The sequence below is a fragment of the Sinohyriopsis cumingii genome, chromosome 4, assembly GCF_028554795.1.
Source record: "Sinohyriopsis cumingii isolate HCF-2022 chromosome 4, ASM2855479v2, whole genome shotgun sequence".
In the NCBI taxonomy this organism is placed as follows: Eukaryota; Metazoa; Mollusca; class Bivalvia; order Unionida; family Unionidae; genus Sinohyriopsis; species Sinohyriopsis cumingii.
The window spans coordinates 74245971-74260395 of NC_142964.1; the positions used below are offsets into that span (position 1 = coordinate 74245971).

Sequence of the window (14425 nt, forward strand, 5' to 3'; positions counted from 1 at the left end):
GTCTTGCCTGAATATTGAATAGCGGGGTCAACGTCCGGATTTTGTGTTAAACGTTTGGATTGTAGTTTGTGCAAATCAGATACTGTTAGAAGGCCAAAATACTTTGTTTTTTTCAGAACTATTTTTCGTATTTATTCTTTGAATCAGGAATTGTTGCAGATTACTTTTTGAGAGAATATTTCATAAAAATAAATAATTGTGTTTGCTGTTTGCTGTTTGCGAAATTCTGTCAAAATCTCTGCGACATGTAGCTTTAGTTTTATACTTTCATGATCAACATGCTTGTGTTGACAAATTTGGAATATAGCGTAGACAAGATAGAACTTCTGTCCATTTACCGTAAGCTGAATTTAAAGAAAAACAAATTTTCCCGTAGTATATGAATTGAAAAAGAATTTAAACACGCTTTCGTTTTTTAATTTTTTCGTTTTATTTCATGACTTGCGCTTCATGAGACAATCAGGGAATACAAACATAACTGGATCCTCCTCAAGTTGATCATTCAACATAAAAAATTAATGAAACAAAAATGAAAGAGAGTTCATTTAAAGAATGACGGTTAGTTATTTGATGTTTGCATGGACTATATTAGGTCAACACTGAAGAAATAGATCTCAGTCAACGGTTAGCGTCTCAATACTTTTATTACACGATGCAGTCAAACGTCTTCTAAACAGCCATCCGTAGAAGGAAACCAAAACTCCAATATAGATTTAATTCGGTGATTACTAGGAAACTGTCTTTCAAGAGTCGTATCTAAATGTTGTACCATGTATCGTTCACTTTTTTGGTGCTGGTGGCGGCGTGGTCAAATGTTTGTTAGGTTTCGGTTGACGATGGCAAGCAATGCTTTGATTGAAGACTCAACATGCAGACTCTGTTCTTCTTCCGCTGATATTCAGCTGGAATTATACATACGGGAAAATAACTGACTAAGTACACACATACACGTGTGTGGCTTAAATTAGTTCCTTTTGGACTCGGACATTGTGGTAGTGGTCAAAATGGTTAGTGGTGGGATATGTTTTACAAATATATAACATTTCTGACAGGCAATAGCGGTAACCAGTATCGTTTGAATTTTCTCGAGCACACATTAGTGGAAAGCGAGACAGAGCAATAACTTTTCCAGTGACAATGTTGGCAGCATTGTCGTCAAGATTTATAATTTTTTTATTTCTCATTTCCATATATTTTCTAAGGTCTTTGATATATTAAGCATAATACTTGGCAGGAATAATTATCAAGCTAAGACAATTCATTCTACATCATGTTTTACCTTTCATTTTATCTTCGGGCCAAGATCAGAGTTATAGAATATATGCATTAAGAAGCTGGTGAACGTTGTTCCATTCGCTTTGTTATTTCAGGATGACAATATAGATTTTGTTGGACGGAACTCTCATGCGAAACAGAACACGTTCTATGCTCTAAGTTCTTTCCCATTGTGGTCTACATTTTGTTCAGATTATTTCAGGCAGACAGTATAGAACGAAAAGTGAACGATACATGGTACAACATCTAGATAGACTTTGGTGTCATGCACCGGCAGATCAGGGTATGCTCTATCCATTCTACTTATTATGGTTAAATTGTGTTCTACCTATTAAGGCATGTAGACAGAGTTCACTTCGATGATCAAACCTATCATGCGATACCAGATCTGGATCTCCGTTTTCTTTCTACTTACGATGATCAACATTTCTTATTTCAGGCTGATATTACAGTAATACCTCGTGCATTCGCGTTTCTGGATTCGCAAATTCACGGATTCGCGAAATTTTCATTGGTACATGTTTTCTTTATTTTATTGAATTGTACCTTCGTTATATGACTTCTGTGACATATGAAGTTTACCTAGTTTACTTTCCTGACAATGACAAAGAAAACGTCAGTCATTAAGTTTACAGTCCCATTCGTTACTTGGTTTTACCTTACTGTGAGTGCAAAAGAAAACGGCAGCCAATGAATTAGTATAGGGGTAATATTAGTATACATGTACCGTACTGTAAATGCGCTAGTGTGGCAAATACCCATTAGGCGATACTGTACTCTATTTTTACGTCAACCATTTATTTCTCTTTTTAAGGGTAATGTATTAAGCTAACTTTTAAATGAAATTAAAGTGCTTTGAGAGCATGATTTGGGTCATATTTAGGGTTTAAACCCTAGAAATAAGCATTTATTAGCATTTTTAGTGACTCGTACCAAACATTCACGATTCCTCCTGATCCGCGACTGGTTCTGGAACCTAACCTCGCGAATGTTCGAGGTATTACTGTATAGAGTTTGATGGGCAGGCCTATCACCAGACAGCAGATCTGTGTGTACTCTGTTCGTAGTTGAGTTGGCGATGTACACGTGTTATGTTAACAACAGTTACAATTGAAGAATCATAAATTACTAAAGTAATTTCGGCATTTATTGTTTTTAGATTGGCCATTTGTGAGGAGGATTCTGCATATTTGCGCAGTAATGTAAAGTTTCTCTTTAGTCTGTTCTGATTATGCCTATGGATTAGGTACATAGTACAGTGGTACCTCGGGTTACGAACGCCTCAGGTCACGAACAATTCGGGTTACGAACAACAACTTCGAAAATTTTTTGTCTCGGGTAACGAACAGTGCCTCGGGTTACGAACGAAGGCGAGAGAGAGAGAGAGCAAGGTTTAACGTTGGAGACAAACGATCGCGTACAGTACAAACGAAGGCCACGCAGTACTAACTCCCAACACCACTCCTCTGCTTCAACCCATCGACCAGCAAGTGATCTCCAACTTCAAGAAACTGTACACAAAGGAGCTCTTCTCAAGGTGTTTTCAGGTCACTAATGACACCGAATTGAATCTGAGAGATTACTGGAAAGACCACTTCAACATCCTCCACTGCATCAACCTCATTGACAAGGCCTGGAATGATGTCTCCACCCGTACCTTGAAGTCTGCCTGGAAGAAAGTTTGGCCATCGTGTGTACCAGAGAGAGAAGAGTTTGAAGGATTAGAGGCAGACGCAACAGCTTTAGCGGATGAGATTGTGTCTTTGGGCAAAAAAATGGGCCTGGAAGTCGATGGCAACGACTTGGAGGAGCTGATTGAGGACCACAGTGGAGAGCTCACTACAGATGAGCTTGTGGATCTTCAGAATGAACAGCTAAAGACATTAAAGGAGGAGCAGTCGTCCGATGATGAGGAGCCAGTGACCGTTTCAACTGCCAGGATTAAAGAAATTTGCAGCAAGTGGGCAGACGTCGAAGACTTCATTGTGAACCATCATCCAAACCAGCTTGTTGCTAACAGGGCAGTGAACCTGATGAATGATAACGCGATGGCCCACTTCAGAAAGATTCTCCAGCAAAGGAAGCGACAAATTTCCCTTGATAGTTTCTTGGTGCAGAAAGATTCCCAGTTGGCTGCCAAGAAACAGCGACAAGAAACTTCTGAAACTAATGATTCAGAATAGCAAACAAAGTGACAAATTTCCCATGATCGTTTTCTTGGTAAGAAAGATGGACTAAATCTTTTTTTTTATTTTACATTTAATTTATATGGTTGTTTTCTTTCTCTTTATTTAATACGTGAAGTACACGTACTCTTTGCGTTTTGTCAGGTAAACGACCGGATGTTAATAGAAAAGAACGATTCTTTCATTTTGAAGCGGATTGTCTTTATTTCATTGATTTCAATGTTTCGGGTTACGAACCGAGTACTGGAACGAATTAAGTTCGTAACCCGAGGTACCACTGTACTTGTAATGTCCGTCCTTGTCATGCAGTTGCTAAACATCACGTTACATCCAATGGCATAGCAACTGCTCAAGCCACTATTCCAACTGCAGGGCGGTGGTGGGAGCCCAGGCATAGCTGAGCCAAAAATGTTTTGTAACTATGTAATGGAAATGGGAGTAGTGAAAGAAGATAGTATAGGGAGAATGGACTTCACTATTAAACTAGGAGGGTTGTATCGTTGGGACATTGTGTATTTAACATGGGGAATTTTAACATTGTACCGTAGGGACAATGGAAATTTAACATGGGAAACGTTAAAATAGGTGGGACTAGAGAGAGACAAAAAATTATTGAGAATGTATAGGGACAATAGTAATGGAACAGGTGGTTGACCTCACTGTACTGTTTTTAGACAAGAAAGACAATCTTTTCGAGGCAATGAAGTGGCCCTGATAAGGGCCGTTGGTTTTTATGTTAACATCATTCCGTTAACACAGAGGCATTGCATAGTTTAAGTTTAAGCTAATCTATTGTACAATAGATTAAGTCATGCTTATTGAATGTACATGAAAACAGTATAGGGATGTTTCCTATTTGTATTAATAATCAAACAATTAAAATATATGAAATAATGTGCATTTATTACAGTACAAAGAAAACAAAGTAGCAAACAGAGAAGCAAACAAATCTTGGATTAAAGGGTCTCGGTCAATATATAGTATTATGCAAATGAGATTGGTGGATTTATTCATTGTGTGATCAAGGGAGTTCATCTGGTATAAGTCCATTGTTTAAAATAATAATTGTGCAGCTTTGTAACTCTATCGCAAGCTGTGCATTTTGAACTGGATACTCCCCATAATGTGTCAACTGTCTAGATAAAGGCATTATTCAGCACAAATGAATGACCTCTAAATTTCTGGTTGTTCCCCTTCCATGATGGCTGATTGATTCTTCATATTTATCCAGTGAATGCTTTTTCTCCCACTATACGACATTTTCAAATCTCTTAGACTGTTTTGCCACACACACAATATGAAATTCGATCTTTTCAGCGTGGTCTCTTGTTTGTTTTTCTAGACACTTCAATATGCATAATTGAGATCGACAAAATTCAACATTGTGTATACTTTATTATTCGCTTAAAGGGTTACAGTCGCTTTACGTTCAAATTTAAATGAGATGTTTAGTATTAATTACACACCTGGCGAATGGTCATCATGAGCAGTATTATCTTACATACCACAGTATACAAATAAGATAATCAGAAAACGATGAGATATCAAAGGAACTAAAACGTACGTATGTATGTATGTATGTATGTATTTCGAACAGGTTTGCATATATGAGAAAGAAAGTCTGGTTGTTTTTATACAGCATATATTTCCTTTAGTTTCTTTCGTTCACTTTCCTGACCGCTCCGGAAGCCTAAGTGGTAAGAGCGTCTGCCTCGGACGCGGGAGGTCGCGGGTTCGAACCCCGGCCGAATCATAAACTTATTAAAAAAATGGTGCTACCAGTTGCCAAGCGAGAAAACTGTTAGTACCATTTTTGTAAGTCTTTGGTATGACTCGGCCGGGGATCGAACCCACGACCTCCCGCATCGGAGCGGTCTCAGGTGATCTGAGATAAGACTTTCTCAAATTAAATGATGCAATAAGATTTCAGAGAATAAAGAAAACCTACCATGCTTTATAAAAAGATTAATAAAATATTTTTCAAACAAAAATAAACTGACATTTCGATACATTATAATTTTCTATATTATAATTAATACATAAGTTTCGAAAGAAAACGGCGCTTTTGTCTACTTAAAATTGAAATTTGTGTATGAATGTACATTGCAACAAGTTTTCCATTTGATCTAGAATGAATAGATTTTGGTATTTTTGTCGATTCTACGAAATTTCGTTGAGTATGGACTGGATTCATCTGGGCAAACGTTTATTTCATTTTGAGTGCAGAAGGGAGGATGTAATTGCACCTATAATATAGTCGATATTACAGTACAATTTCGAAATGATTAATCAAGCTTGGGAAATCATGACATGGCTCATGTAATTCGGATTTGCAGAACTAAGAAAGTACATTTTGAGGAAATTCAGAATGTAAAACTGTAAGTATATTTTTTGCCATTATTATTACCAGCTAAAGGAGACAGCTTATGCCTTTATAACTTGCAAATTATTTGTAGGTACCAAGAAATTTTATAAAATCTGGCGTATATCGCCATAATCCGAAACATTGAATCAAAAAAGTTAACATGGAATGTAGCAAAGCAGCTGGTATGTGGCAGCCTACGAAACATCTGCTTTAGTTCATTCAGAAACAAATGTAATCAACCAAAATGTAAAGCGTCTGCTACACGAGAGTACATGATTTGTTTACAAAGTAGTTTCGAATACACTATTGGTCACACGTGTCGTGCGCGTGAGTGCAATATGAAGGTGTGCAATATCGCAAAATACTGCACGATTCTGACAATATAAAGTGAACGAAGAAAGAAATGAGCATAAAACAATTAACTATTACTTGGGCAATGCATACCGTAGTCGCTGATCCAGAAATATCGTGTAGTCTAAACAGGTAGAGGAGTCTCTGTGACAGAATCCCTGGCAGGTGCCAAGAAGGATTTTTAGCAGATCTTTAGCATACTATGGAGCATCTAAACTGTAAAGAAAACGTTATGAAACATTCTGATTGTTTCATGCTCCTTTTCTTTGGGGTGTGGTGTGGTGTTGGAGCTTCTCTTGATGTCCTGACACCTTGCATCCCTGAGATAAACAGTGTCATATTATTTCATTTTGAATTGTATACAGAAAGGTTTTCTGTCCTTAAATAGTTTTAAACTGCTCAAGATACCTGGTAAATAATGAGAAATATAATATTTAAAAAAATCAAAATGTACATTTACATCTACGATGAAACAATAATACTTAGCATGGTTTACACCATCCCATAGTATGGTCCAAATGACTTTTTAATATGTTGCAAATTAGCCTTGTCTGAATTCACTTACACCTGATGTATATATCCTGTGGTATTTTCTCTCATATTTGGACTGGTGGTGAAGAACTAGCTCAGTGTGAAGAGGTACATGTCTCACTCTCTCTGTACATGCATACATACATGCATGTATGCATACATATATCCATGCATGCATACATACATGCATGTATGCATGCATACATACATACACTATACATACATACAATATACATGTACATACATATACACACACACAAACAGCTGTGATTGTGTCATATTTGGTGTAGGTCTTTCACTTCTGAACAGCTAACTCCAGCTGGAGAGCTAGCTGCCTCCTTACTATATATATACCAAAATATACAATATGGATATCTGGCAGGGAAAGTTTGATGAAATCCGTGAATGAAACCCTTTTCCACTAGAGTTCATGAATGATATATTTATACATATTATATAGTTAATATCTGTAATAGCAAAATAAACTCTATACTATACTATAAATAAAATGATAATGGTATTATGTGCATGGTTTTTGTTCAAGAACCAAATGTGAAAGGTGAACTTGCAGTTTGGCTATTTCCTATGCTTAAAACAGGTTCTGAGACATTGACTCTTGACTGAGATCCACTTCCTCAGTATTGCTTGATATAGTCAATTTAAAAGGATAAGTAACTAACCGTCAGTCTTGATCTGAACTCAGTTTCATTTATGTTTGTTTTTTAATTTTAGAAATAAGATTAAATTTAGGATGAATACATTTGCTCTATTATTTCCATATTTCTAAATCTGCAGGAGATAAATGTCTCTTTTTACTTATCAAGAGCCAGTCAGGGGTACCTTGTCAAGAGCCAGTCAGGGATACCTTGTCAAGAGCCAGTCAGGGGTACTTTGTCAAGAGCCAGTCAGGGATACTTTGTCAAGAGCCAGTCAGGGGTACTTTGTCAAGAGCCAGTCAGTAGTACCTTGTCAAGAGCCAGTCAGGGGTACTTTGTCAAGAGCCAGTCAGAGGTACTTTGTCAAGAGCTAGTCATGGGTACTTTGTCAAGAGCCAGTCAGGGGTACTTTGTCAAGAGCCAGTCATGGGTACTTTGTCAAGAGCCAGTCAGGGGTACTTTGTCAAGAGCTAGTCAGGGGTACTTTATCAAGAGCCAGTCAAGGGTACCTTGTCAAGAGGCAGTCAGGGGTACTTTGTCAAGAGCCAGTCAGGGTACTTTGTCAAGAGCTAGTCAGGGGTACTTTATCAAGAGCCAGTCAGGGGTAACAGACCAACAGTTTAAAATAGACAATATCAGCCAACATCACTGTAATGGTTGCTGTCAGAACTTTTAAGTGCTTTACAGCAACATAAATGACAAAAAGGATAGGTTTAAGTTTCCCAACTGGAATTTTATTGCACTTTTTTGTAACAAAATATTTGTAATAAAGATCTCAATTTTTCTTTTTGAAATGTTCTTTCCTCTTAAACTTTTCTTTTATTCTCTTCTTTTTGTTTTGTTCCTCTTGCTCAGGGTCCTGAAGAAACAAAGAAATCATGGCAACAATTAATATAAAAAGTTAAACTATTCATGTAGATCCATTTTAAATTCCAATACTGAGCAAAACTTTCATAAACCTTACAGAAAATGGAAAGACTTTCTTTCTTTCATTATGTCTTCATCCTGAGAGTATGAAATTAAAGCTACATGTCTCCAAAATTTGGAGAATAACATAATAGAGGTGCTGTCTAATGTTGCAAAGTGCCTAGAGCTTCTAAAGATTAGGCACTATACAAAGTCTTCATTATTATTATTATTAATCGGAACACCTCATTCACTTCAAACATGCTGACAGGAATATGCATAGATTGCATGCATGTGCAGATAGCTAACCACCCTCAGAGGTATTATGCACCCCGAGCATATATTACTAAGATCTGCATACGATAGTGAACACCAAAAGGATATTTTACACTGAAAGTCGTGAATTTTAAAGCAGTTAAACAAATATTAACTAATGCAAAGGTACTATAGCTCTGACATTAGAAATAATTACTCTTTTATCCAATGATGTTACGTGAAATATCTGCTGTATCATCTTAGTACAGCAGTTTGTCTGGCTTTTATATATGACCTTTATTCATCATAAACTACGTGAACTAATCTGAGTATACCATAGCAAAGGGCAGCTTTCTTTGTGTCACACCAAGGATATCGACAGGTCATTCTTGCAGATAGAATGGAATTATTACAGCTTTTCTATCATACTGGTTTTATATGGTCATATTAAACAGTTTGGTTTAAGGCAGAGTCAAGAATGAACCCTGTAACCTTTTTGAAGCCATCCAAAAACTACAAACCCATTAACATGGATCCATTTTTAAACCAAACAAAAACAGTAACATGAAAAAGCTAATCCATCTATGTTCATCTGCATGCAGTACATCATGTTTACTTTCCTGAAGACTTTTGTGCCATTCTTCACTTTTTAATGTTTGAACACTGGCAACTGGCACAATATAGGCATATTTTGTAATGCAGTCCCACTGATCACTAATGCATATGAATTGTAAACAATATTTACTCCAAGAAAAGCATGAAAAATAAAATACAAAGAACTAATCAAAATATTGATAAGGACTTAACAACAAGAAGAAAATTTAACATTATATAATGAAAGAAAATGTTTTTGAAGGGATCAAATAAGAGCAAAGGTTACATAAATAAATAACAGACATATTGGGTTGGCCTAGTTGTCCAGACAGTTTGTGTTGAACCAGAAACAAATGATCACATTCTAACTGATATGAAAGGACTGAAAGAATCACCAACCCATGAGACTATCACATTCTAACTATTGTGACAGGTAGTTCAGACTATCACATTCTAACTGATATGACAGGTAGCTCTGACTACCACATTCTAACTGATATGACAGGTAGTTCAGACTATCACATTCTAACTGATATGACAGGTAGTTCAGACTATCACATTCTAACTGTTATGACAGGTACTTCAGACTATCACATTCTAACTGATATGACAGGTAGTTCAGACTATCACATTCTAACTGTTATGACAGGTACTTCAGACTATCACATTCTAACTGATATGACAGGTAGTTCTGACTATCACATTCTAGGTAGTTCAGACTATCACATTCTGATATGACAGGTACTTCAGACTATCACATTCTAACTGATATGACAGGTACTTCAGACTATCACATTCTAGGTAGTTCAGACTATCACATTCTAACTGATATGACAGGTACTTCAGACTATCACATTCTAATTGATATGACAGGTAGTTCAGACTATCACATCCAAGGATGTTATTTCATCTGCACAAAAATCATAGGTGTTCCAAATGGGTATTTCAAGTGTTTTAACTCTCAAGTTCTAATTATGATATTCTGGCCTAACATTCCAAAATGATTTCCTGTTACAAAGATATTCAAGTACCTCAAACACTCATGTGATATATCATGCAAACACATCAAAATCTATGTGAATTTTGGAGACAAGAGTCCCACTAATTGTTTTATCTCTATTTGTTGTTGCTGTTATAGAGATTAATGCCATTTTTCAGCACAAGATAAGCGGTGTATAAACGGTGGAGGAATAATCCAAGAAAACCCTGGAAAAAACCACCAACCCATGAGAAGCTACAGGCAAGCTTTCTCACATACCCACATTGGCTGAGACTGAAACTCGAACCATTGCAGACAGAGATGAGCTAGCAGTGATCTGTAATGGTGAGCGCTTTAGACCACACTGGATGTCTGCTAGTTCATTATTGATATTACCAATTAGGCTGAAGTAATGAACATTTTAACCTCTGCATTCGTACACATCCAGCTAGGCATTTGTTGTTGTATTTGTAGGGTTTAATGCCATTTTTCAGAACATGATAGATTATACATGGCGACCAGTATTAATGGTGGTGGAAGAACCCGGGAAATCTCTGGAAAGAACCACCGACCCTCGAGAAGCTACTGGCAAGCTTTCTCACATACCCACATTGGCCGAATCCGAGACTCGAACCCATGCAGGCAGAGGGGAGATGGCAGTGATCCGTACCGGAGAGCGTTTTAGACCACTCAGCCACTTGAGGCACTCCAGCTAAGCATTTTTATATCACAAGGAAATGTTTTTAAAAAAAACATCCAATTTTTCTTACTGAAGCAATGAAGTAGTGGACAATAGTGTTAGATTAATTAATGGGTAAATCATGTATTTTATGCATATTCAAAAGAAAATGATACAACTGAAATGAGATTTTTGGTTATAACTGTAGCTTGAAAATAGATATGAATGTGGTCATCCTATATGGGGCCATCCATTTAGTACGTAGACAAAAATCTGGCAAAGCTTGACCCTTTCCCTGTACACATACATACTTTTTTACATACAGGTGGTCTCCTATATTGACAGATATGGTACAAACTGAAATGAGGCATGTCAAAATGTTGTTTGCTGTATGTACCAAATTAATTGCAACCTCTCCATTTTTTTTGACGGTATGCCTCACAAAGTAAAACTCCATCAATGAAGAGTTCTGTAATTTACTTCTGCTTGCTTTGGTTCCTAAATCACCTTCTTTTTACACCCCCTCACCAGCGTATGTATGCTTGATGCCCCCCCCCCCATTCTTTAGAATGGCTTATATTTAACCCATACAGAAACAATCAAGGATTAATAATATTAAACGTGTTTAATAAAAGATAGTCCACCGATGTTGAATGTCTGGCTGCATCAAAGAAATAAGCTGTGTAACTTTAAAAAGTTTGTCCAGTGTCCAATAAAATTCAAATGCTTTCAGTCGAACAGGTTACGTATTAGACAAATTATTATCGATTCCCACCCCCCCCCCCCGTTTCCTATGCATAGGTACGTTATCAGTAGACCACCCCCACGCAAGCGTATATATTTGGGTTAAGACCCCCTCCCACCTCGATGCAAATGTACTAAACGGATGGCTCCTATAGTGTCACATAAACATGATACATGTAGTAAATTAAAGAGAGGTCAAATATAGGTGAGTAGACTCTCTAAACAAAACTACAGATAACATGGCCATTGTAAGGCTGCTAGGAAAGGAACTTAAAATAAATATTTACTTGCATATATAAAACATAGTAAAACTGATTATATTGTAGTGTCAAATAACTGAAAGAATAGCATCTGATATGTTATTACCTTCCCTTCAAGAATAATTCTTTTTCTTTTGTTTATTTCTTTTTTCTCTCCAAAGTCTCCTTCATCAAGTCTCTGCAAAAAATATCAATTTTAAAATGTATTTTACTTTTCATGATTGCTTGATTGATGTCCAAATTACTATCATCAAAACAGGAGTCCTCAAAGAGACTGACAGTTTAATGGCCACTATGATATTCCAGGAGTCCAATTTAAAACCATTTATTTCCTTCTTCAAGTAAGTATTGAAAACTATCATTGATATTTATGAGCAATAACAAGATTTTGAAATCTGCCTGCTGTTATGGCCTTTTTGGATTCAAGATCTACACCATTTTAAATCAATTGGTAAAAACTCCATTTGAATACAACCATAAACTAAGTAACATTAACTTTAGTTTAATAATGGCTGCTAACGTGGCCTAGTGGTAAGAGCATCAGCCTCAGATGTGGGTGGTCATGGGTTCAATCCCCGGCAGAGTCATATCAAAGACTTACAAAAATGGTACTAACAGCTGCCTCGCTTGGTGCTCAACATTAAGAGGTTAGTGTTAGGACTGGTCAGCCTGGTGTCAGGATAATCTGACTGGGTGGGACATCATGCTACATGTCTGTGGCATGATGCCCCAGTGCTAGACATCACTATAAACTGCTACATTGCAGAAATTGTATGACTGAAAAATTGTTAAAGCTACATTAAAAATCCAAGTCACATACACACATACACATTGCTAAGGTGGCCATAATGGATGTCTGATAGGAAATGGTTTCATTTTGGACCAAGGAGACATCATTAAAATCTCTCAGTGAAAACCTCATATTTATATCAATTTCCATTCCAGAGCAGCAATAACATGGTTTTTTAATAGCTGCTAGAAATCATACAAAGTCTTCTGGTGAAAACCACATGTCAATATGACTTTTCAATCTAAAGTAGTGATAACAATATTTTCAAGATGACTGCCATGGTTTACAAAACCAATTTTATATTGGACTAATTATACCATGGAATAAATGTGTGAATAAAGTTTCATGGCAATTCTCCAAGTAATTTAGGAGGCATAGCATGAACAAACTTGTACTAATGGATAGACATCTGATGAATGACAGAAGATGGACAATAAGCCATTCCATAAACCTTTCTTGTCTATAACAAGTAGAGCTAACAATTAGAAATTGACAGCAATAACTGTGTATGAAACAGTTAATTCTAATTTAAAAACTTCCTAGATCTACTATCTCATAAATGGCAAGAACTAAATGGAAAGTCTCAGTGCAAAATGCAGGGGAAAAATATTTTCTTTGGTATGACATAACAAAAAGGATGACAACAAAAGTAACTTCAATGACTATTCTTAACCTCACAACAACATCAATGGCACACATTGCCCAATTTAAAAACAGTAGTATTTGACACCACCACCACCACCACATGACAAACATCTCCTACACCACCAGTGTCATATCTCATTATATATATTATTAGCCTTCCTACTATGACTGAATTGATATGGCAATGGACAAGCACATGGATAACTTAGATGATTAAAGAGCAATGGATAGGTATATGGGTGATTTAGAACAGAAAAGTGTCACAGGCAGGTGTATGAGTGATTTATATGACTAAAGAGAAATGGACAGATGTATGGGTAATTTAGGATAGAAAAGAGCAATGGAAAGGTATATGGGTGATTTAGAAGAGAAAAGAGACATGGACAGGTGTATGGGTGATTTATGTGACTAAAGAGTAATGGACTGGTGTATGGGTGATTTAGGACAGAAAAGAGAAATGGACAGATGTATGGGTGATTTAGGATAGAAAAGAATGGAAAGGTATATGGGTGATTTCTAGAGAAAAGAAACATAGGCAGGTGTATGGGTGATTTACATGACAAAAGAGCAATGGACAGGTGTATGGTAGATTTAGGTGAGAAAATAGCAATGGATAGGTGTATCAGGAGAGAAAAGAGCAATGGACAGGTGTATGGGTGATTTAGGGAAGAAAAGAGTAATGGACAGGTGTATTAGTGATTTGGATGACAAAAGAGAAATGGACAGGTGTATGGGTAATTTTTAGAAGAGAAAAGAATAATGGTCAGGTGTATTAGTGATTTAGGAGAAAAAATAGTAATGGACAGATTTATGGGTGAATTAGATGACAAAAGAGCAATGGGCAGGTGTATTGGTGGTTAGAGAGAGGATACAGCAATGGACAAGTGTATGGGTGATTTAGGAGGACATAGTAATAGACAGGTGTATTGATGGTTAGAAGACGATAGAGCAATGGATGATCTGACATAGGTTATCAAAATATCTCTGACATAACAGCAATGGAATAATTATATGTAAAATAAACAAATGATGACGAAAAGGTTCCAAGTTTACCTGATACCATATTAGTAACAAGTGTGAGGTTGATATGAAGTAAAATGCAATATCCCATACTCTGAACAATTTTATCTGTTACAGAAAAATGGACGGCAATTAGATACAAGTCATGCAGTGTTTGGCAGATTATGTTTTGCCAACAAACAGTGGTAT

The 14425-nt window shown here is 36.6% G+C and overlaps 1 protein-coding gene across 1 annotated transcript in view; it reads right to left on the bottom strand.

The window, feature by feature from the left end:
- Positions 1-8076: 8076 nt before the first annotated feature.
- Positions 8077-14425, bottom strand: part of LOC149801460 (putative ATP-dependent RNA helicase DDX49) — a 43717-nt gene continuing 37368 nt past the window's right edge. The window contains exons 11-12 of the mRNA XM_089955611.1: positions 11888-11959; positions 8077-8223 (exon numbers count right to left, since the gene is read on the bottom strand). Of these exons, the coding sequence (XP_089811737.1) occupies positions 8140-8223; positions 11888-11959 (156 nt within the window). The 3' untranslated portion in view covers positions 8077-8139. The remainder of the gene's footprint in view (positions 8224-11887; positions 11960-14425) is intronic.